At 63.1% G+C, this 20,473-nt stretch overlaps 3 protein-coding genes across 3 annotated transcripts; 2 read left to right on the top strand and 1 right to left on the bottom strand.

The window, feature by feature from the left end:
- The first annotated feature begins 1,535 nt into the window (after positions 1-1,535).
- On the top strand, positions 1,536-5,165 carry LOC115638193 (type 1 phosphatidylinositol 4,5-bisphosphate 4-phosphatase-like). The gene is made up of 7 exons (XM_030539761.1): positions 1,536-1,780; positions 2,312-2,502; positions 2,945-3,051; positions 3,404-3,509; positions 4,106-4,158; positions 4,663-4,753; positions 4,996-5,165. The coding sequence occupies exons 1-7, from the start codon at positions 1,618-1,620 to the stop codon at positions 5,137-5,139; spliced, it is 855 nt and encodes a 284-aa protein (XP_030395621.1). The 5' UTR covers positions 1,536-1,617; the 3' UTR covers positions 5,140-5,165.
- A 3,325-nt stretch (positions 5,166-8,490) lies between these two features.
- LOC115638192 (DNA-(apurinic or apyrimidinic site) lyase-like) lies at positions 8,491-13,422 on the bottom strand. The gene is made up of 5 exons (XM_030539760.1): positions 13,279-13,422; positions 12,643-12,778; positions 12,195-12,382; positions 10,151-10,343; positions 8,491-9,921 (listed from the first exon to the last, which is right to left on the bottom strand). The coding sequence occupies exons 2-5, from the start codon at positions 12,701-12,703 to the stop codon at positions 9,407-9,409; spliced, it is 957 nt and encodes a 318-aa protein (XP_030395620.1). The 5' UTR covers positions 12,704-12,778; positions 13,279-13,422; the 3' UTR covers positions 8,491-9,406.
- Positions 13,423-13,626: 204 nt separating this feature from the next.
- On the top strand, positions 13,627-20,406 carry LOC115638194 (probable tRNA N6-adenosine threonylcarbamoyltransferase). Its single transcript, XM_030539762.1, has 7 exons — positions 13,627-13,747; positions 17,425-17,544; positions 17,715-17,890; positions 17,987-18,082; positions 19,662-19,711; positions 19,833-19,911; positions 20,096-20,406. Exons 1-7 carry the CDS (start codon positions 13,627-13,629, stop codon positions 20,264-20,266), a joined length of 813 nt encoding a protein of 270 aa, XP_030395622.1. The 3' UTR covers positions 20,267-20,406.
- Positions 20,407-20,473: the final 67 nt, after the last annotated feature.

The following is a 20,473-nucleotide window of genomic DNA, read 5'->3' as shown; positions in this document are numbered from 1 at the left end:
CCTCAGCGCCAGACACCCCGCAACCCTGGGGGAGACCCCCCTATTCTAGACCCTCCGTGCCCAGGGGAGACCCCCCCCATTCCCAGACCCTCACTACCCAGGGGAAATCCCCCCATTCCCAGCTCCCCAGCACCAGGGGGAGACACCGCGTTCTAGCCCCTTAACCATTCCCAGCCCCCCAGCGCCAGAGAAACCCCTTTTCCAGCCCACCTGCATTGGGGGAGACCCCCTATACTGCCTCCCCTTCCCAGCCCCTCAGTGCCCAGAGGAGACCCCCCCATTCCAGCCCCCCAGTACCTGGGGAGACCCCATAGTTCTAGCCCTCCCATTCCCAGTCTCCCAGCACCGGGGGAGACCCCCGTTCTAGCCCCTCCTCATTCTCAGACCCTCAATGCCAGAGACACCACCCTACTCCCATATCCTGGTGCCAGACACTCCCCCCAATCTAGCCCCCCCCATCCCCAAAGATACCTCCATTCCAGCCCCCAGCGCCAGAGACACCCCTCAATCCAACCCCATTTCACCCAGACTCCCGGCGTCAGAGACACCCCCGATCCAGCCCCCCAACGCGCCAGAAACCCCCATCCAGCCCCCCCTACTCCCAATCCCCCAGCGCCAGAGACACCTCCAGCCTAGCCCTTCCCCCCCCATTTCAGGCCCCCGGCGCCGGGGAGTGACCAGACCTCCCGGTATTCGGGGCTTTCTCTTAGACAAGTAACTGTAACCCCCCCCCCAGCGCTGGAGCGCCCCCCCGCAGAACGCTCCCCCTGGCCACCTCCTGGCGAGGAGAGGGGGCTCGGGGGCGGGGCCACATGCTTCCCCGCAGCGAAATGGGGGCAAATTTACGCGCGGAGGGGGGGCGGGAAACCCCCCGGCGGGGTTGGCAGATCGGGGTGGAGCCTTGAATGGCCCCGCCCCCCGACGCGCTCAGTCACGCCCCACGGCAGAGCTCCCCCCTCCCCCTGACAAGGAGCCCAGGGTTGCGGGGGGCGTGGTTAAAAGGAGGGTCGTTGCCAGGCAGTGGGCGGGGGAGGGGTTATGGCCAACGGGCTGGGCTCGACTCAACTAACAGGGGAAACAGCCAACTGCGCCTGGAGGCGGGCGGGAGCAGCCAATGGGGGCGGGGCTTGGTGGGGAGTCACATGGACAGGGAGAGTTGGACGCCCGCCAACAGCGGAGGCCTGCGGGGTCCCGGGAGCAGCAGTTGTTGTGCCCAGCCAATCAGGAGACGTGAAAGTGATGACGATTCAACGGGCTGAGCGATTGGCCAATCAGAGGATGTTGCCTTCATCATGTGGGACTGATTGGGGGGATCAGCCTGTAAGAGAAGCCTCAGGGGTCACGTGGGAAAAGGCCCCGTTGGTCGACCCATTGCGGGAGCGCTGTTCGAGTCACATGAGAGAGACGAATCTAGCCAATAGGAAGCGAGAACTGATGTCACGTGCTAGGAAGTGCCCGCAGCCAGTCAATGAGAGGACGGCATGGGCTCACGTGACGCTAGCGTTAGTTGAGGGCTGCCCAGTTGTATCTTGGCCAATAGGCGGCTACCCCCTCACGTGACCCAGGACGTCACTGCGGGGAGCCGGGGACAGGCGCTACGGCAGCCGGGAAGCGGCGATGTCGGGGGACGGAGAACGCTCCCCGTTGCTGCCCGCGGAGCTTGGCGAGCCTGGCACTCCCGGGGCGGGCGGGACCCTGGCCGGGCCTGGCGGGCTCGTGCCCTCCGCGCCGCTCCCGCCCTACGGGGGCCCCGCGGCAGGGAAGCCGGCCCCGCCCCATGGTGAGCGGCCGGCCCCACGGGTCTGTGGGGGCTGCAGGCTCCGGGGCGGGGCTAGGAGTCTTGGTGGGCGGGGCTGTGGGGGCTGCAGATTCGGGGGCGGGGTTAGGGGTTTCGGTGGGCGGGGCTGTGGGGGCTGCAGGTTCGGGGGCGGGGTTAGGGGTCTGTTGGCGGGGCTGTGGGGGATCCGGCGTTAGGGGCCTCGGTGGGCGGGGCTGTAGGTTCCGGGTTGGGGTTAGGGGGCTTGGTGGGCGGGGCTGTGGAGGCTGCAGGGGCGGGGTTAGGGGTGTTGGTGGGCGGGGCTGCGGGTTCCAGGGTGGGGTTAGGGCTCTCAGTGGGCGGGGCTGTGGGAGGCTGCAGATGTCAGGGAGGGGCTGGTGGGCGGGGCTAATGGAACTGGGCGGAGCTCTGTGGCTTGCTGAGCTGATGGCTGGAGAGTGGCACTGGGGAAGGAGCTTGGGGAGGCGGCTGTGGCTAAGGGGCCTAGCGCAGGCTGCACTATGGGTGGCTGTAGCCTGTGGTTCCCTTGCCCAGGCTTCCCACCGTTCCCGGATGGGCATCCGGCTGTGCTGCCCGGCGAGGACCCCCCACCCTACTCCCCCATGGCCAGCCCCGACAGCGGCAGCGCCCCCATGATCACCTGCCGCGTCTGCCAGAGCCTCATCAACGTGGAGGGCAAGATGCACCAGCACGTGGTGAAGTGCAGCGTCTGCAACGAGGCTACGGTGAGCTGGGAGCCCCGTGGGGGCTGGGCCAGGCTGGGGTGATCTCGCAGCTGTCCCCTGGGAGGGGCTGGATCCCCCATTAACCTCCCCACGAGGTCCCACTGCCCTTTTCTCCCACTGTATGCCTGTCTTTGTCTTTCCAGCGAGCCTGGCTGGGGCCTTTGAGGGGCCCCCCAGGAATGGGAGGGATTTGGGGATTGTTTGTTGGCCCCTGGCAGAAGGCGTCGGAAGAAGGTTACCCTGTAGAGCTGGAATGGTAATTCTCAGTTCTGAAGATTCCCTTGGGATCTGGATGGAGCTGGGAGACCCCGAGGCTGGGACCAGGGGAAGTGGAGCAAAAGATCTGAGCTTGCTATGCTGCCTCCAGAGCCAGAGATAGAACCCAGGAGTCCTGGCCTCCAGCACGCCCCAGGCTCAGGCCTCCTCTTTGTCTCTGCTGCAGCCGATCAAGAATGCTCCCCCAGGGAAGAAGTATGTGAGATGTCCCTGCAACTGCCTGCTGATCTGCAAGGTGACGTCCCAGCGCATCGCCTGTCCCCGGCCCTACTGGTGAGCCACAGAAAGGTTTCCCCCGTTGCCGGGGGGGAGGGCGGCACGCTAGGCCTGGGTGACACTTCCCAGGGATCCTGAGTGGGAGGAAGGCTTGTCTGTGCCCGACCAGCCTTCGCTTCAGAAACACAACTTCCAGTGTAGATACAACGCCCTCGCTCTCAGCCATGTAAATGTCTCGTGGTGAATTAGTGTGTAGCTATCGGACCCTAGGGATCCCTGTAACCTCCTGAGCACCCCCTGTGCCTCCTGCCAGTTGGCACCAGTGGTCCCTGGGTCACAGCCTGGCTTGGTAACCAGGACAGGGCAGGGCTCCAGTTTCATCTGTGTTGCTTTCTCTCGCCTGCTGCAGCAAAAGAATCATTAACCTGGGCCCGGTGCATCCAGGGCCCCTGAGCCCCGAGCCCCAGCCTGTGGGAGTGCGGGTCATCTGTGGGCACTGCAAGAATACTTTTCTGGTAAGCAGGGGCAGCCAGGACTCCTGGGTTCTGTCCCTGGCTCTGAGAGAGGTGCGGGGTGTAATGGGGTTCAGCAGGAGGGCTGGGAACTAGGACTCCTGGGTTCTATCTGTGGTTATAGGAGGGGAGTCTAGTGGGTAGAGCAGAAGGCTGGGAGCCAGGACTCCTGAGTTCTGGCTGTGGGAGGAGCGTGGGGTGCAGTGGGTAGAGTGGGAGGCTGGGAGCCAGGACTCCTGGGTTCTGGCTGTGGGAGGGGCGTGGGGTGCAGTGGGTAAAGCGGGAGGCTGGGAGCCAGGACTCCTGGGTTCTGGCTGTGGGAAGGGCATGGGGTGCAGTGGGTAGAGCACGAGGCTGGGAGCCAGGACTCCTGGGTTCTGGGTGTGGGAGGGACGTGGGGTGCAGTGGGTAGAGCACGAGGCTGGGAGCCAGGACTCCTGGGTTCTGGGTGTGGGAGGGACGTGGGGTGCAGTGGGTAGAGTGGGAGGCTGGGAGCCAGGACTCCTGGGTTCTGGCTGTGGGAGGGGCGTGGGGTGCAGTGGGTAGAGCAGAAGACTGGGCTTCCCACGTGTGTTTCTCTCTGGTTCTCATTCTCCCAGTGGACAGAGTTCACAGACCGCACCTTAGCCCGCTGCCCGCACTGCCGCAAAGTGTAAGTTTCTTGCCCCTCCCCACGGCGTGACCCATTGCCCCAAGCCACAGCTGCAGGCCAGAGAGAGGCCTGGTCCTGGGGATGGGACTGGGCCCTCATGGGCTTGGGAGGCCGAGGAGTGGAAGGAGCTGGGAAAGCGAGGCCTAAGTGTGGGGTCTATGGGCATGGGGAGTGGTTGAGCTCAGAGGCAGGACTCCTGGGTTCTCTTCCCAGCTCTGGGAGAGGAGTGGGGCCGGGGGCCAGGACTCCTGGGTTCTCTCCCCAGTTCTGGGAGAGGAATGGGGCCGGGGGCCAGGACTCCTGGGTTCTCTCCCCAGTTCTGGGAGAGGAATGGGGTCTAATGGGGCCGGGGGCCAGGACTCCTGGGTTCTCTCCCCAGCTCTGGGAGAGGAATGGGGCCGGGGGCCAGGACTCCTGGGTTCTCTCCCCAGCTCTGGGAGAGGAATGGGGCCGGGGGCCAGGACTCCTGGGTGTCCATGTCTGACTCTGACTCTCTCCCCCCAGCTCCTCCATCGGGCGCAGGTACCCCTGGAAGAGATGCATCTGCTGCCTTCTCCTGGGTGTCCTAGTGGCTGTAGCTGCCACAGGCCTAGCGGTGAGTGTGTGACCGAGGCAGGGGAGCGGGCCGTGCTGATGGAGCCGTAGGACTGCCCATGGCGTCCAAGTCTCTGTGCTGCCCTGGGAGAAAGGGGGCATTGAGTGGGGAAGGGCCTGTTGGACATAGAACCCAGGAGTCCTGATTCCAAACCCCTCCCCCCAACCCCCCAAACATTAGACCCCCGTGCAGAGCCGGGCTGGAACCCAGGAGTCCTGACCCTGCTGTCTCTCTCCGTGCAGTTTGGCACATGGAGGCACGCCCGGCGGTACAGTGGGATCTACGCCTCCTGGGCGCTTATCATTCTCCTGGCCGTGCTGTGTCTGGGCCGGGCCATGTACTGGGCCTGCATGCGAGTCAGCCACCCCGTCCAGAACTTCTCCTGAGCCGCCCCTGCCGTGGGGAGCCCCGCCCATCTCAGTCAGCTCCTGCCCAGCCCCCTGGTCCGCTCCCGTGCCTCTCGCCTTGGTCCTGCTCCCCTCCCAACCTGCCGGAGCCTGAGCAGGAGACCCCCACAGGACGGGACCAATGAAGGCGGCTGCAGTGGTCTCAAGGGCTAGGGGCCCACCAGCCCAAGAGGGCAGCTGAACTATGGTAGCTCTGTCTGGACCAACCAGAGAGGGAGCTGGATTACAGTGGCTTGGCTGGGACCCACCTAGCCAAGGGACGCTGGGTGACAGAGATAGGACACCCCCTGCCCCCCCAAGGGAGACTGGATGATGGAGCTGGGACCCACCACCCCAGAGACCCCACACGCCCAAGGGACACTGGACGACTGAGCTGAGACCAACCATGCCGGAGACCCCACACACCCAAGGGACACTGGACGATGGAGTTGGGACCCACCACCCCCTCCCAAGGGACACTGGAGCTGGAACCTCCTCCTCCTCCTCCCCTCCCCACAACATCCCCCGCACTCAAGGGACACTGGATGATGGATCTGGGACTCACCACCCTGGAGACTCCACGCACCCAAGGGACACTGGACGATGGAGCTGAGACCCACCGTGCCGGAGACCTCACACACCCAAGGGACACTGGACGATGGAGCTGGGACCCAATACCTCGGAGACTCCACGCACCCAAGGGACTCTGGACAATGGAGCTGAGACCCACCATGTCGGAGATCCCACACACCCAAGGGACACTGGACGATGGAGCTGGAATCCAACACCCCGGAAACCCCACGCACCCAAGGGGCACTGGATGACAGAGCTAGGACCCCCCACCCAAGGGATACTGAACAATGGAAATGGGACTCACCACCCCCTCCCAAGGGACACTGGAGCTGGAACCTCCTCCTCCCCTCCTCACAACACCCCCCGCACCGAAGGGACCCTGGCTGACGGAGCGGCAACTCACTGCCCAGGATGAGGTGGCCAGAAGGAAGCCCTGATGGCTGCTTAGTCACTGGGGGTCCCACATCCCTCCTGATGGAGGCACTGCCATGCCCAGCACCCCTTTGGCCTGCAGGGAAGTGGCGTGGGAGGGGGCCCCACAGTGGGGGGGCATTGAGTTCATTCTGGGGAGTGGGACCTGCTGGGGAGGGGAGCTGCCACAGGGGGATGAGAAGGATTCAGCTCACTGCTGCTTCATGATGGGGTCACCTCTTAGGCCACCATTCACCCCACTGATCTGTGCTCTGTCAGCCATGCCCCCATCCCTCCCAAGCCAGACAGGTCTCTGCCCTGGGGCCTCGTGGGTGCTGGCGCCCTCTAGAGGGAACAGACCCCATGTTCCCTTCCTCACTGAACCAGCCAGTCCCTGTCCTGGGGCCAGATGGGAGCCGGCATCTCCTAGAGGGGAAAGACCCTGGGCCCCTTCCCTGCCCCCGAGCCAGCCAGTGTCCACGCTGGATGTGAGCAGTGCTGCCTAGAGGGGAAAGGCCTGTGCCCCTGCTCTGTTTAGGGACCAAAGGTAACTTTTATTTGTGTGGAGGAGCTGAGGCAGAGCAGCCCGTCCCAATCCTCCCCTCAGCAGGGGCAGCTGGGGGCACTGTCTCTGCTGCCTGGGGGGAAGCTGCTCTGGGTTTGCTCTTCTCTTTCTCTCTCCCCCCCCCCCCCCCATCACAGCTGCTCTGGTTCTTTGCACATTCCGGGGGGGAGCCAATGGGTAATAGCCCCCTTGCATGGGGGCCCTGAGCCTTCCCAGCATTTCTCGGAGCTCCCCCCCACAGCCACCCCTTCTCATCCAGCCCCTCACCCCATCCCACCCCTTGAGTTGATTGCTGCAGTCTGGGGAGCAGAGCGCTGCCCCCATTGCTGCATGGGGGCGTGTGATACTCAGTCCCCTCTCCACACGCCCCTTGGCTGGGCCCTGCTTCCGCTGGGGTGTGGTTTGAGGACCCCCAGTGGGCTGCAGGGGACCAGGGTGAGCTCCCCAGAGGGCTGGTGATGAGGGGCGCCTGGTGCTGGCTTCCCACTTGGGGAGGGAGAATGGAACATCTCTGGCCTTGGTTCTTCAGGGATCTTTGCGGGGTGGGACAGGGGTTCATCCCCGTTCCTGGGGCTCCTCACTGCTCTGGCTTGTACATACTGACCCCTCTCCTGTACATAGCTATTTAAATCCAGCCCCAGCCCTTTCCCCCAGCCCACCCCGTGCAGCGCTGCTTTAACCCGGTGTGTCTGTCCCAGCCTGATGGACACCCTGACTGTAAATAAAGAGATTCCACATGCCACCCACCTGCCTGGCTCCCTCGCTCTGCCCCACGGTGACCTGTGGGAGGGGGCTGGGTCTGTGGGGCCTGTTGCCAGGCTGAGAGCCCACCAGCTTGTTACACCACAGGGACAAATGAACAGCCATGGAGCGGGGGGGCCAGGGGCACACTCCTCAGCCCGCCTGCCCGCACTGTGAGGCCTGATCTGAGCTGGTACCCCCTGGAGGGAAAAGGCCCCATGTCCCATTCCCCACCAGCAGGTCCCTACCATGGGGCTGGCACCCCCTAGGTGGGCAGTCGTTGAAGGTGTCTGAGGTATCCAGCTAGGGGGCCGGTTGGAGCTCAGTCCTGAGTGCTGGCACCCCCTAGAGCCTCCTGCTCCTCCCTTGGATTTGGATTTCTGGGAGGGGAATGGGGTCTAGTAGTTACAGCTGGGAGCCAGGACTCCTGGGTTCTCTCCCAGCTCCGAGGGGTGGGAGGGGCAGGGTATGTAACAAGAATCCTGGGAGAGAAGTGTCCTGTGTGTGGACTGGTGTCTCCACCGGGCCAGGGCTGGATCCACACCTTTGCTGGAGTTGTGGGGCCCCCTGAGGCTATCCCTCTGTAGGACCCCAACTTCTCCTTGGCCCACGTGTGGCTGAACCAGCCACAGATGGAGTAAGGCAACACCTGTCCATGCCCTCCCCAGGAGCCATAAGGCTCTGCCCTTTTGTTGCACCCCAACCCCCCTTTCAGGCATGGAGTTGGTGGGGTTCCCCCAGAGCACCCCACCAAGATGCATGGGATAGTTCTTCCTCTCTTTTTCCCATCAATGGGCTCAGGCTCTCTGAAGACCCAGGCAGCATCGGTCATGCTCAGGGCAGCTCCACCTGGCTCAGCAGTTATTTCTGTAACTGGAAGCTGAGGGTCTGCAGGGATCCCTCCGTTCTAGGCTGTGATGACCCAGGCAGGGACCCCAGTCCATCTCTGCCCACCTTCACTCGCAGCTGCCTCCTGTGGGGGACCCCAGCTAGAAAGGCCAAGGAGCAGCATGAGGGTGAATGTCCCCCAGTCCCGCCAGGGTGAGATGAAACACTGCATCTCCTTTCAAAGCCTTTAATCAATGCTCCTCACAGCTCTGTGCCCCCCCCCCCACAGAATGGGGGGCTGGTCTCAAGGTGAGGCAGCAGCTTCATTCTACAGGTAAAAAATAGCTCCTGGGGTGAGAAATTCTCTGGAGGCTCGGATGGGGGGCAGCAAGAGGGGAGGCTGGTATATGGGGGGTGTTTCTTGGATGGCCCTGAGTATATGAGTTCAGGGGGCTCTGCTCATGTGTGTGTGGGGGGTGCTCCTGGCCTCTGGGACTGGAGTGTCACTAGGTGAGTTCAGGGGTTCAGGGCTGAATTTGGGGGCTCATGGTCTCTGGGATGGAGAAGGGCCAGGACCCACAAGTTGGGGGGTTGAATCAGGTCTCATTTTGGGGGCAAAGTCACCCCTGATCATGGTGTGGGGGACCCTTTCCCTCTACTCCCTGGTCTCACAGGGCCATATAGGGGCACATGGGCCCAATCCCCTCTTGCTCACAAAACCATAGAGGGGTGTACAGGCCACCCTGCTTACAAGACTATAGAGAGAGGGGGCAGATCCCCCCACCTCATGCAGGGCCATAGAGAGGTGTATGGGCCCACTCCCACAGCTATAGAGGGGGTGTTGAGCCCATACCTAGCTGTATGGCCTCAACCCTCGCTCACAGGGCTATACAGGAGTGTTCAGGCCTTATGGCCTCCCCGTGCAGAGCCATATAGGGCCATAAGGACCTTAGTAGGCTGTATGGTGCAACCTCCCCATCCCAGGGCCATATGGACTCTCAGAGCCATATCAGGCTGTATGGCCCACCCTCCCCCATGCTGCTCACATGGCTACATGAGTGTCACGGCCATAGCATAGGCCACCCTGCTCCCAGGGCCGTACAGGGGTGTTGGGACCATATCGGGCTGTATGGCCCCCCCCCACCCCGCTCACAGGGCCATGTAGAGAGTGATGGGGCAGTGGTCACTGCCCATGGCCTGGGAGCGGATCTTGCTGTCGCACAGCGCCTCCAGCAGGCGTGTCGAGACCAGGAAGTAGTCGAGGCGCCAGCCCACGTTCTTGGCGCGAGCATTCATCATGTAAGTCCAGAAGGTGTAGGCGTGGGGCGTATCGGGGTAGAGGTGGCGGAAGGTGTCAGTGAAGCCGGCCGCCAGCAGCTCCCCAAAGCCCTGGCGCTCCTCGGGCGTGAAGCCCGCCGACTTCTTGTTGCCCTTGGGGTTCTTCAGGTCGATCTCAGCGTGGGCCACGTTGAGGTCCCCGCACAACACCAGGGGCTTGCGAGCATCCAGCCCGCGCAGGTAGGCCCGGAAGGCAGCATCCCAGCGCTGGCGGTACTCCAGCCGCACCAGCCCCCGGCCCGCGTTGGGCACATAGGCCGTCACCAGGAAGTGTGAGGGGAATTCGGCCGTGATCACCCGGCCCTCCTGGTCGTGCTGCTCCTCACCTGCCGGGAGACATGGGGCACGTGTCAGAGGCAAAGAGGAGAGGCCATGGGCAAGGGTCAAGGGAAAAGGCCATGGGTTTGGGGGATGCACGGGCCAGGGGACAAGGGGAAAGGCGCAGGGGTCCTGGCAGCGGGCAAAGGGGTCTGCAGGCAGAGGTTGGTAGGGGGCACAGTGGGCAGGGAGCACGGGCTCAGCAGGCAGAGGCTGGGGGGTGGGGCAGGTCCCTACCGATGCCGTAGGTGATGCTGAGTGGCTCAGTCTTGCAGAGCAGAGCCACCCCACTGTAGCCCTCCTTGGCGCCAGCGCAGGCCCAGTACTTGTGGGGGTACTCGGGCATCTCCCGCATCTCGGGGGGCAGCAGCTTCTCTGCACACTTGGTCTCCTGCAGGCACAGCACGTCGGGGTCCTCCTCACGCACCCACTGTGTGGGGAGAGCGGGGTCAGCGGGGCTGGGAGCCTGGAGACCTGGAATCCCTCTCCAGCCTTGCGAGAGGAGTGGGGATAAAGGGGGGGGGGCATGAGAGGCAGGACTCCTGAGGTCTATCCCTGGGGTACAGCATGATGTCATAGGTGTCCCACTGTGCTCCAACTCTGCTACTGCCCCCCCTCTTCTCAGGAACCCCCCATCCCCTTTCTCTGGGAACCTCATAGGATGAGGAACAGAACCCAGGTATCCTGCCCCCCAGCTTCACCCCACTTCCCTCCGATTTATCCCTTCCCTCGGAGCACACAAGTCCTCCTGCCCCTGGCTGTGGATCTCCGGCACTGCTTGCTGGGGACCAGCCAGACCAGCAACAGCACTTTGAGACCAGTAAAACTGCTTCCACACTACGGACAGTCCCGGATCCAAGGCCAGAAGGGACCGGTGGAATCGTTTCGTCCGACTGCTTGGATAGCACAGGTTGGCGAACCGCCCTGCAACAATTCCTAGTGCATAGCTGTTCAAAATGGCCAGAGATGGAGACTGCACCATGACCCTTGGCACATTATTCCGAACAGTCACCTTCATTATTAAAAATGTCCCCTTATGGCCAGGCTGCATTTGTCAAGCTTCAGCTCCCAGAAGTAAAATAACCTCTGCACCTACTCCAGATTCGCCTGTTTCTACATCCCAGAGTCGTATGCAGGCCCCAGCAATGTCCTGCAAGCTCCTACCCAGCTGCTTATCCGTCCTCAACCCGCAAACCTTTTCCAGACTTCAGACCCATTGTAACGATCCCACTGGAACCAAACCAGGTACAAATCTGGCTGTGGACCAGGCTCAAGGGAATTAGCCATTCATGAACCCACGTTAACTTTTCAGTTTTTACAGCTGCAACATTTTCCCCCTGTCCAGCGGGATTTGGGGGATGACAAAGGTCCATTTTGAGTTAAAATTTCATTCTGGGTTAGGAAAAGCAAACATGTTTGGAGATTTAGGACCTTCCACTCCAATCCCCATTTACTGATGGAAATGTAACAGAGACAGGATGCCTAGGATTCAAATTGCCTGTTTTTCTCCTATTCTAGGACGTCCCCAAAGGTCTCTGATTTTGGAGAAGAGTTAGTGAGTGCTGAAGGGACCTAGGAGTGTGGGGCGGCAGCAGAGCGGGAGGGGCCACTAAGCAGCTCTGTATCTCTGATACTGGGTGACTTTTCCAATGCACGCCAACGTTCCCACAGCCCTGCTGTTGTTCACTGTGCTCAACTTGGAGACACAAAGCAGGAGAGGAAAATGGAATAAATCTAAAAATCCTAAATTTCTGGATTTGCAAGAAATCCCCAAATTGTGGATGTGGGAATCCAAACTCCAGGTGGAAAATTTGACCCATGAAATTCACTGCGAAATCCGTCCCCAACCTGGAAGATTTTTTCTGCAGGGAAAACAACCCAATCCCTAACTCAGCTACAGCATTTCTCAGCAGAGCTCAAAGAAGGTCAGGATCCTTATCCCACTGCAAAGGTGGGGAAACTGAGGCACAAGGAGGGGAAGGGACCAGCCCAAGGTCACCTAGCAGGTCAATGGCAGAGCCAGAGAGAGAACCCAGAAGTCCTGGCTCCCAGCCCTACTGCTATAACCCACTAGACCCGCCTCCCCTCGCTGGGATAGAACCCAGGAGTCCTGGCTCCCAGCCCCCCCTGTTGTAAGCTCTCTAGTTGTAGCCATTAGGCTATGCTGCAGGGGTGGCCTTAGCCCCTGGTACTACCCACTGCAGACCAAGGCCCCAACCCAGGTGATCCGAACTGGGGAGGAGCTGCCTAGCCCAGCAAGGACTAGCAGAGTCACTCCTACCTCCAGCCCCTTCTTCTTGACCCAGGCCCGGAGCCCGTCCACATTCCACGACGTGACCTTCAGGGTGTACTTCTGCCCACCGGGGGAAGTGAGTTTGTTGGGCGGATCATGGTACAGGATGGGGTTCTCTGCCACCTTCTCCTTTGGGCCCTTGGCAGCCCCCTTCTTGTTCTTCTTTGCCTCGGGCTCTGTGGAGGGGGAGAGAGAAGGAAAGCTGGGACGTGGCATGGAGCAGCCGGGGGGAGGGGGGTGCCAAGAACATGAGACTGGCCCTACTGGGTCAAACCGAAGGACAATCCAGCCCTCCCAGCATGATGCACAAGAAATGATGGAGGAACGCCATGCCGCAGGGTCTGGGCAGGGCTTGGAACGGAGCACTGTGCCGCGGGAAGCACAAGGGGGTGCCAGGGAGCAGGAAGGGGTTGCTGTGCCACGGGGCCGTGGTTACCTGTGGCCTCGAGCTCGTCCGCGCTGTCCACATCCTCTGCCTTCTTCCCCCGTTTGGGCATCTCCCGCCACCAGCTGGGCCCTGCGCTGAGGAGCCGACACCGCCGAGCCACAAGCCGCAGGATCCTGGGGGCAGCCTAGGGGGGAAGCGGGTGGGCACCCAGCAATCAGCACTCAGCACTCCAGAGAACCAGGAAGGATGGGCCAAAAGCCCATTCCCCCTTCCCAGCCAATGACAAACCTTCTTGCGTTAGTCTACCCAATCCTTGGCCACCCACACAATAACCCCCCCCCCGCTCCCCAGCCAATCGCAGCCCTCCTTGCAAAATAAACACCCAGCTCCCTGGCCAATTAACGCCCATGCCCACAGCCAACAAACCCCGACGTCCCTGGCCAATCACAGCCCTCGCAGCACAATAACCACCCGCTCTCTGGCCAATCACAGAGCTTCTTGCACAATAACCTCCCACTCCCCAGCCAATCGCAGCCCTCCTTGCAAAATAAACACCCAGCTCCCTGGCCAGTTAACGCCCACGGCCAACAAACCCCGACCTACCTGCCCGATCACAGCCCTCGCTGCACGATACCCACCCGCTCCCTGGCCAATCAGAAAGCTCCGTGTACAATAAACACCCACCTGCCTGGCCGGTCGCAGCCCTCCCGCGCAGTCAGCCCCGCCCGACTCCCGGCCAATCAGGCCCCGCTCCGAGCCCCGCGCGCCCCACGGCCCGTCCGGGAACAAAAAGCAGCAGAGCCCGACCGGGACACGTGCGGCAGGGTCACGGGGCTGCAGGGGACTGCGGGGCGGGAATGGGCGGGACTCCCGAGTCACGTGCGGAGGGAGGGACTGGGACCTCCGGCGTCGCGCGGGGCGGGAGTGGGCGTGGCCATAGCACTCCTGTGTCACGTGCCGCGAGAGGGGCGGGGCTCCGCTCTGAGGTGGGGGCGGGAGGCGCCGGGCAGGTCGCGCCGCGCCGGCCGGGCCATGCGTGCGGTGACGGTGCTGGGGCTGGAGGGCAGCGCCAACAAGGTGGGGGCGGGGCTGGTGCGGGACGGGCGGGTGCTGAGCAACCCCCGCCGGACCTTCGTGCCCGCGCCGGGCCAGGGTGAGCCGGGCCCCCCCCATCCTCCCCCCGCCCTTCTCCGGGCCTCCCGCATCTTCCCCCCGCCCCTACCCATCCCCCCGCCCTTCTCCGGGCCCCCCCGCATCTTCCCCCCGCCCTTCTCCGGCCCCCCCTCCCGCCGCTACCCTACCCATCCCCCCGCCCTTCCCCGGGCCCCCCGCATCTTCCCCCCGGGCCTCCCCCCGTCCGCCCCATCTTCCCCCTTCCCCGGGCCCCCCCGTCTGCCCCCATCTTCCCCGGGGCCCCCCCGTCCCTACCCATCCCCCCACACTTCTCCGGGCCCCCCCCGTCTGCCCCCATCTTCCCCGGGGCCCCCCCGTCCGCCCCCATCTTCCCCCCCCCCTTCCCCGGACCCCCCGTTCCTACCCATCCACCCGCCCTTCTCCGGGCCTCCCGCATTTTCCCCCCGCCCTTCTCCGGGCCCCCCCGCATCTTCCCCCCGCCCTTCTCCGGCCCCCCCTCCCGCCGCTACCCTACCCATCCCCCCGCCCTTCCCCGGGCCCCCCGCATCTTCCCCCCGGGCCTCCCCCCGTCCGCCCCATCTTCCCCCCTTCCCCGGGCCCCCCCGTCTGCCCCCATCTTCCCCGGGGCCCCCCCGTCCCTACCCATCCCCCCACACTTCTCCGGGCCCCCCCCCGTCCGCCCCCATCTTCCCCGGGCCCCCCCCCCGTCCGCCCCCATCTTCCCCCCCCTTCCCCGGACCCCCCGTTCCTACCCATCCACCCGCCCTTCTCCGGGCCTCCCGCATTTTCCCCCCGCCCTTCTCCGGGCCCCCCCCGCCCCTACCCATCCCCCCGCCCTTCCCCGGGACCCCCCGCCCCTACCCATCCCCCCGCCCTTTCCCGGGCCCCCCGCATCTTCCCCCCGCCCTTCCCCGGGCCTCCCCCCGTCCGCCCCATCTTCCCCCTTCCCCGGGCCCCCCCGTCTGCCCCATCTTCCCCGGTGCCCCCCGTCCCTACCCATCCCCCCACACTTCTCCGGGCCCCCCCGTCTGCCCCCATCTTCCCCGGGGCCCCCCCGTCCCTACCCATCCCCCCACACTTCTCCGGGCCCCCCCCGTCTGCCCCCATCTTCCCCGGGCCCCCCCCGTCCCTACCCTCCCCCCGCCCTTCTCCGGGCCCCCCCCCGTCCGCCCCCATCTTTCCCCCCTTCCCCGGACCCCCCGTTCCTACCCATCCACCCGCCCTTCTCCGGGCCCCCAGTCCGCCCCATCTTCCCCCCCCCGCCCCATCTTCCCCGGGCCCCCCCCCGTCCCTACCCATCCCCCCGCCCTTCTCCGGGCCCCCCCCCCCCGTCCGCCCCCATCTTCCCCCCTTCTCTGGGCCCCCCCTTCCCCATCTTCCCCCTTCCCCGGGACCCCCCGTCCCTACCCATCCCTTGCCCTTCTCCGGGCCCCCCCTGTCCGCCACATCTTCCCCCCTTCCCCGGGCCCCCCCGCCCCATCTTCCCCGGGGCCCCCCGTCCCTACCCATCCCCCCGCCCTTCTCCGGGCCCCCCCCTCTGCCTCTATCTTCCCCCCTTCCCTGGGCCCCCCCCGTCCGCCCCCATCTTCCCCCTTCCCTACCCATCCCCCGCTTCCCCGGACCCCCCCCGTCCTTACCCATCCCCCACCCTTCTCCGGGCCCCTCCGTACCACTCATCCCCCACCCTTTTCCGGGTCCCCCCCGCCCTGGGCTCCCCCGTCTGCCCCCTTCCTGCCCCCTACCCCGCCCTCTTCCTGCCCCCGTCTGCCCTCATCTTCTCCCCTGTGCCTCCTTCCTGCTTCTCCATCCCTACCCATCCCCTCTCCCCGTCCCCATCTTCCCTCTGTGCCCCCTTCCTGCCCCCCTGTCATTACCCACCCCCCTACCCTTCCTCGGGCCCCCCCTTCTTCCCCCCATCTCTACCCATCCCCTACCCTGCCCCCATCTTCCCCCTGGGCCCCCTCAACCGCCCTCCTTCCCCTGCCCCGCCATCCCCCTACCCTGCCCCAGGTCCCTCATCCTTACCCACTCCCGCTGCGCCCCTACCCATCCCCTATCCCGCCCTGGGCCCCCCCCGGCCCTCCCCCTGTGCTCCTATCCTGCCCCCCTCATTCTTACTCATCCCCCTATCCTTCCCTGGGCCCCCTCATCTGCCCCATCCCCTACCCTGCCCCATCTTCCCCCCTTTCTGCCCCCCCATCCGCCCCCATCCCCTACCCTGCCCCAGGTCCCTCATCCTTACCCACTCCCCTGCGCACCTACCATCCCCTACCCCCGCCCGCCCCCTGTGCCCCTATCCTGCCCCCCCTCGTCCCTACCCATCCCCCTACCCTTCCCTAGGCCCCCTCATCTGCCCCATCCCCTACCCTGCCCCATCTTCCCCCCTTTTGCCCCCTTTCTGCCCCCCCCATCCCCTACCCCCGCCCCCTGTGCCTCCTTCCTGCCCCCCACGTCCCTAACCATCCCCCTACCCTTCCCCGGGCCCCTCATCTGCCCCATCTTCCCCCCTTTTGCCCCCTTTCTGCCCCCCCCCCCCCCCCCCCCCCGCCCCCCCGTGCCTCCTTCCTGCCCCCCCCCCGTCCCTAACCATCCCCCTACCCTTCCCCGGGCCCCCCGTCTGCCCCCATCCGCGCCCCCATTTTCCCCCATCCACCCCCTTCCTGCCCCCCCCTTACCCCGCCCCCATCCCCTACCCTGCCCCGGGCCCCTCGTCCACTCCCTTCCTGCCCCCCCATCCTTACCCATCCCCTCCCCCCACCCTGGGCCCCCCGTCTGCTTCCTGCCCTGCCCCATCTTCCCCTGTCCATCCCCTTCTTGCCCCCCCGTTCACCTCCTTCCTGCCTCCATCCCCTACCCCGCCCCCATCTTCCCCCTGTTCGCCCCTTCCCTTACCCTGCCCTGGGCCCCCCCATGTCCCGGGCCCTCCCATCTGCCCCCCTTACCCCACCCTAGGTGCCCTGTCCTTACTAACCCCCTCTTCGTCCTTTCCCACCCCCCTAGTGCCCCAGGACCCCTCACCAGCCCCCCCCGTCCTCCCCCAGCTTCCCTACCCCACTTTGGGGCCCCTCCCCATCCCCTGCTGTCCTTACCCATTTCCCCTCTATCCACCCCCCCATCTCCCCCTGTGCCCCTACCCTGCCCTGGGACCTGTCCCCAGGCCTCCCCATCCTTACCCATCCCCCCTCTGTCCACCCCTCCTCCCTGGGATCCCCCCAGCCTCTCCCCAATCTCCATCTCCCCTGCAGTCCCCCTGGGCCTCCTCATCCCAAGCCCTGCAGGGACCCCCACCAGGACCACCTGTCCTTACCCAGCTCTGCATCCTTCATCCATCTGCCCCCCTGCTCTGGCACCCCTTCAGCCTTCCTCCCTAGAACACCCTCCTCCCCCCGGGCCTCCCAGTCTCAAATCCTGCCAGGATTCTCCCTGGGACCCCCCCCTCCCCAAAGCTCCCCATCCTCCTCCCTGGGTTCTCTCCACTCTCTGAGTCTGGCCCCTCATCCAGCCCCCTCTCCAGGCCAGGGTGAATCCAGGCTTCCTGGTCTCCTCCTCCCCACAAACACATGTCCCCTTTCCCCACCGCTCCTGGCCAGGATGAGTCTGGTTCCTTCTTCCAGGCCCCCCACATCCGATCCCTTTTATCCCCACTGCATTTGGTCATTGCCAGCTCCACCCCCTGACGCTCTCTCTCTGGGGCAGGGTTCCTGCCAGGGCAGACAGCGAGGCATCACCGGGGCTGTGTGCTGGCTGTGCTTCGGGAGGCTCTGCAGGAGGCAGGGCTGGAGCCTGCAGATGTGGACTGCGTGGCCTACACCAAGGGTGAGTGGGGGTGTGACTGGGGTGGAGCCTACGCGCAGGGTGAGTTGGGGGGGCGCGGGGGGAGCCTATGCGCAGAGTGAGTTGAGGGGCACGGGGGGAGCCTATGTGCAGGGTGAGTGGGGGTGTGTGGACCCCCAAGGCCTCGTGCTGACCCTGCACTCTCCCTGCAGGCCCTGGCATGGGCGCCCCACTGGTGACAGTGGCCGTGGTGGCCCCGGACGTGGCCCAGCTCTGGAACAAGCCCCTGCTGGGCGTCAATCACTGCGTGGGCCACATTGAGATGGGCCGGCTGATCACGGGTGCCCAGAACCCCACCGTGCTGTACGTCAGCGGGGGCAACACCCAGGTAGGGCTGACGCTCCCCCGCCAGCGCCGCACTAGGCCCCCACCCAGGAGATCCCAGCAGCCCTGTACATCCCCCTGCTCTGTTCCTCTTGCCCAGGTCATCGCATACTCGGAGCACCGATATCGCATCTTCGGGGAGACCATCGACATCGCTGTGGGCAACTGCCTGGATCGTTTTGCCCGTGTGCTGAAGGTGAGAGGGCAGTGGGGAGCCAGAGGGTTGGGAGTCAGAACTCCTGGGTTCAATCCCTGGCTCTGGGGGGAGTGGGTCTAGTGGTTAGAGACAGTGGGAGTGGGGGACAGATGACCGGGAGTCAGGACTCTTGGGTTCTATTCTTATTGAGTCACCCAGAGCTTCTCTGCTACCTGATGTGGTACTTCAACATTAACAAGTTTTTTGGAATTTAATTTCCTTGCTTTTTAAAATAAGGTATCAGCCCTAAAAGAAATCTTCCCCAATCCCCCTGGTTCCTTCGCTAGCAACATTCAGCGACAGCAACATTGGAAAAAATGCTGCTTCAAAATTTTAACAGTCACATGACTCCAAGTTTTGGTGTGTTTGAGGTGAAGTTGTTCATTTTAAATGCAAGGGAATTCCAGATTAGTGTTGGTTTTATGCACACGCTCATCGAAAAATACTCAGTGCAATTTTAAACTTAACCTAAGTTTTTTTGGAGTGGAATTTCCCTGCTTTTTTTTCTAAAGACAAATTTTCTTACTTTGGTTGCTTTTTAAACAAACTCACAATTTTATTCTCTCTATGATCCAAGAATAGTGTACAGATCAAACAATATTTAGGATATAACTTGCTTATATAAGACTTGAAATTGATCTCTATCATAGATTATTAGTGTTGGAAGGGACCTCAGGAGATCATCTAGTCCAACCCCTTGCTCAAAGGCAGGACCAATCCCCAAATGGCCCCCTCAGGACTGAGCTCAGAACCCTGGGTTAACAGGCCAATGCTCAAACCACTGAGCTATCCCACTCCCCCGCCATCACAAACATTCTATAGCCTTCCATTTTTAAAAATCTCACACTCAATTGCCTGGATTTCTTGTAAAATCCTTTTCTTTCCTTGGGCAGGAGCAAGCGAAGATGAGGTTTTCTGGCATGGAATTTGCTTGCTTTTTAAAGAAAACAGTAACTTTTGTTCTCTTTCTCCCTGAAATTGGGGAAAATAAATGCCAAAATCTAAGGTTAATGGTAACTTTACAGTCAAACATTTCCAACTAAAGCCAGCATAAAGTTAGATACTTTTGTCAAATCTGCGCTCGCTTAGTTGGAGACTTTGCATTAATTTTAACATAATCTAAGATTTTTGGCATTCAGTTTCTGCCATTAAAAGCCAGGCGCAGGCTGTGGGAATCTTCAGCACTAACCGACGTTCTTGGCCTGGAATTTCCTTGTTTCTTTGCAAGCGAAGTGGAAAATGATTGTGAGATTTAGCAGTAAATCAATACAGAGCTTTGGCAAAGGAGCCCCAGGCTTCATTCTCCTCTCTGTAGCTCAGAACTGGGGGAACCGATTTCACCTGAATCCCCCTGCCCTGAGCCTCGCTGCAGGAAAGGTTTTGGCCTGAAAGGAACTAGTGTCTTCAAGTAGTTCTGTTCTCTCACCCCTCCTCCCCCCCTCAACGGACCAAAGCAAAGTGAGTGTGTGTTGAGGGGGGGGAGTGTCACCGTGGGGCCTGGGGGGCTCGGAGGTTGGGATGGGGCCTTCTGGTACCCCCACATCCAGCCTTACCCCTCCTTGGTGTGTCTTCCTCCTAGATATCCAATGACCCCAGCCCTGGCTATAACATTGAACAGATGGCGAAGAAGTGAGTGGTACCAGCTCCGGGAGGGGAGTTGGGTCCAGGGGGCTGGAGCAGGGCTGGGGGTCAGGGTTAGATCCCTGGCTCTGGGAGGGTCTAACACAGTCTCCTCCCTGCACCCCCCCAGGGGACAGAAGCTGGTGGAGCTGCCCTACACAGTGAAGGGAATGGATGTGTCCTTCTCAGGGATCCTGTCCCACATAGAGGTGAGGAACCCAGGGGTCCTGGTTCCCAGCCCCTGCTCTGACCACTAGCCCCCACTCCCCTCCCTGAGCTGGGAGGGAACCCAGGGGTCCTGGCTCCCAGCCCCTGCTCTACCCACTAGCCCCCACTCCGCTCCCTGAGCTGGGAGGGAACCCGGGCACCCTGAACCCCCTCTCTGCCCTGTAGGAGGTGGCTCACAAGATGCTGGCATCAGGAGAGTGCACCCCGGAGGATCTCTGCTTCTCTCTCCAGGTGAGGAACGGCCCAGCTCAGGGCTGGGGGAGCAGGGGCTGTGGGTCCAGAGTTAGGAGCCCTGTCCCTGGACATCAGGAAGTGGGGACTGCGGGCTGGGAGTGAGAAGCACCATGGGAGCTGGGGAAGGGGGCTGCAAGTCTGGCATGAGGAGCACTGTGGGAGCTGTGGGGAGGGAATGAGGAGCGCTGGGGGGGTTACCGATCGGGAGTGAGGAGTGCTGGGGCAGGAGGTGCTGTGGGTCAAGAGTGAGGAGCGCCAGGGAGGGGAGGGGGCTGTGGGTCGGGAGTGAGTGAGGGGCGCCAGGGGGCT

Source organism: Gopherus evgoodei, chromosome 21 (assembly GCF_007399415.2).
Source record: "Gopherus evgoodei ecotype Sinaloan lineage chromosome 21, rGopEvg1_v1.p, whole genome shotgun sequence".
Taxonomy (NCBI): Eukaryota; Metazoa; Chordata; order Testudines; family Testudinidae; genus Gopherus; species Gopherus evgoodei.
The sequence above is the reverse complement of the archived record's forward strand: the minus strand, read 5'-3'. Positions and strand labels throughout refer to the sequence as shown.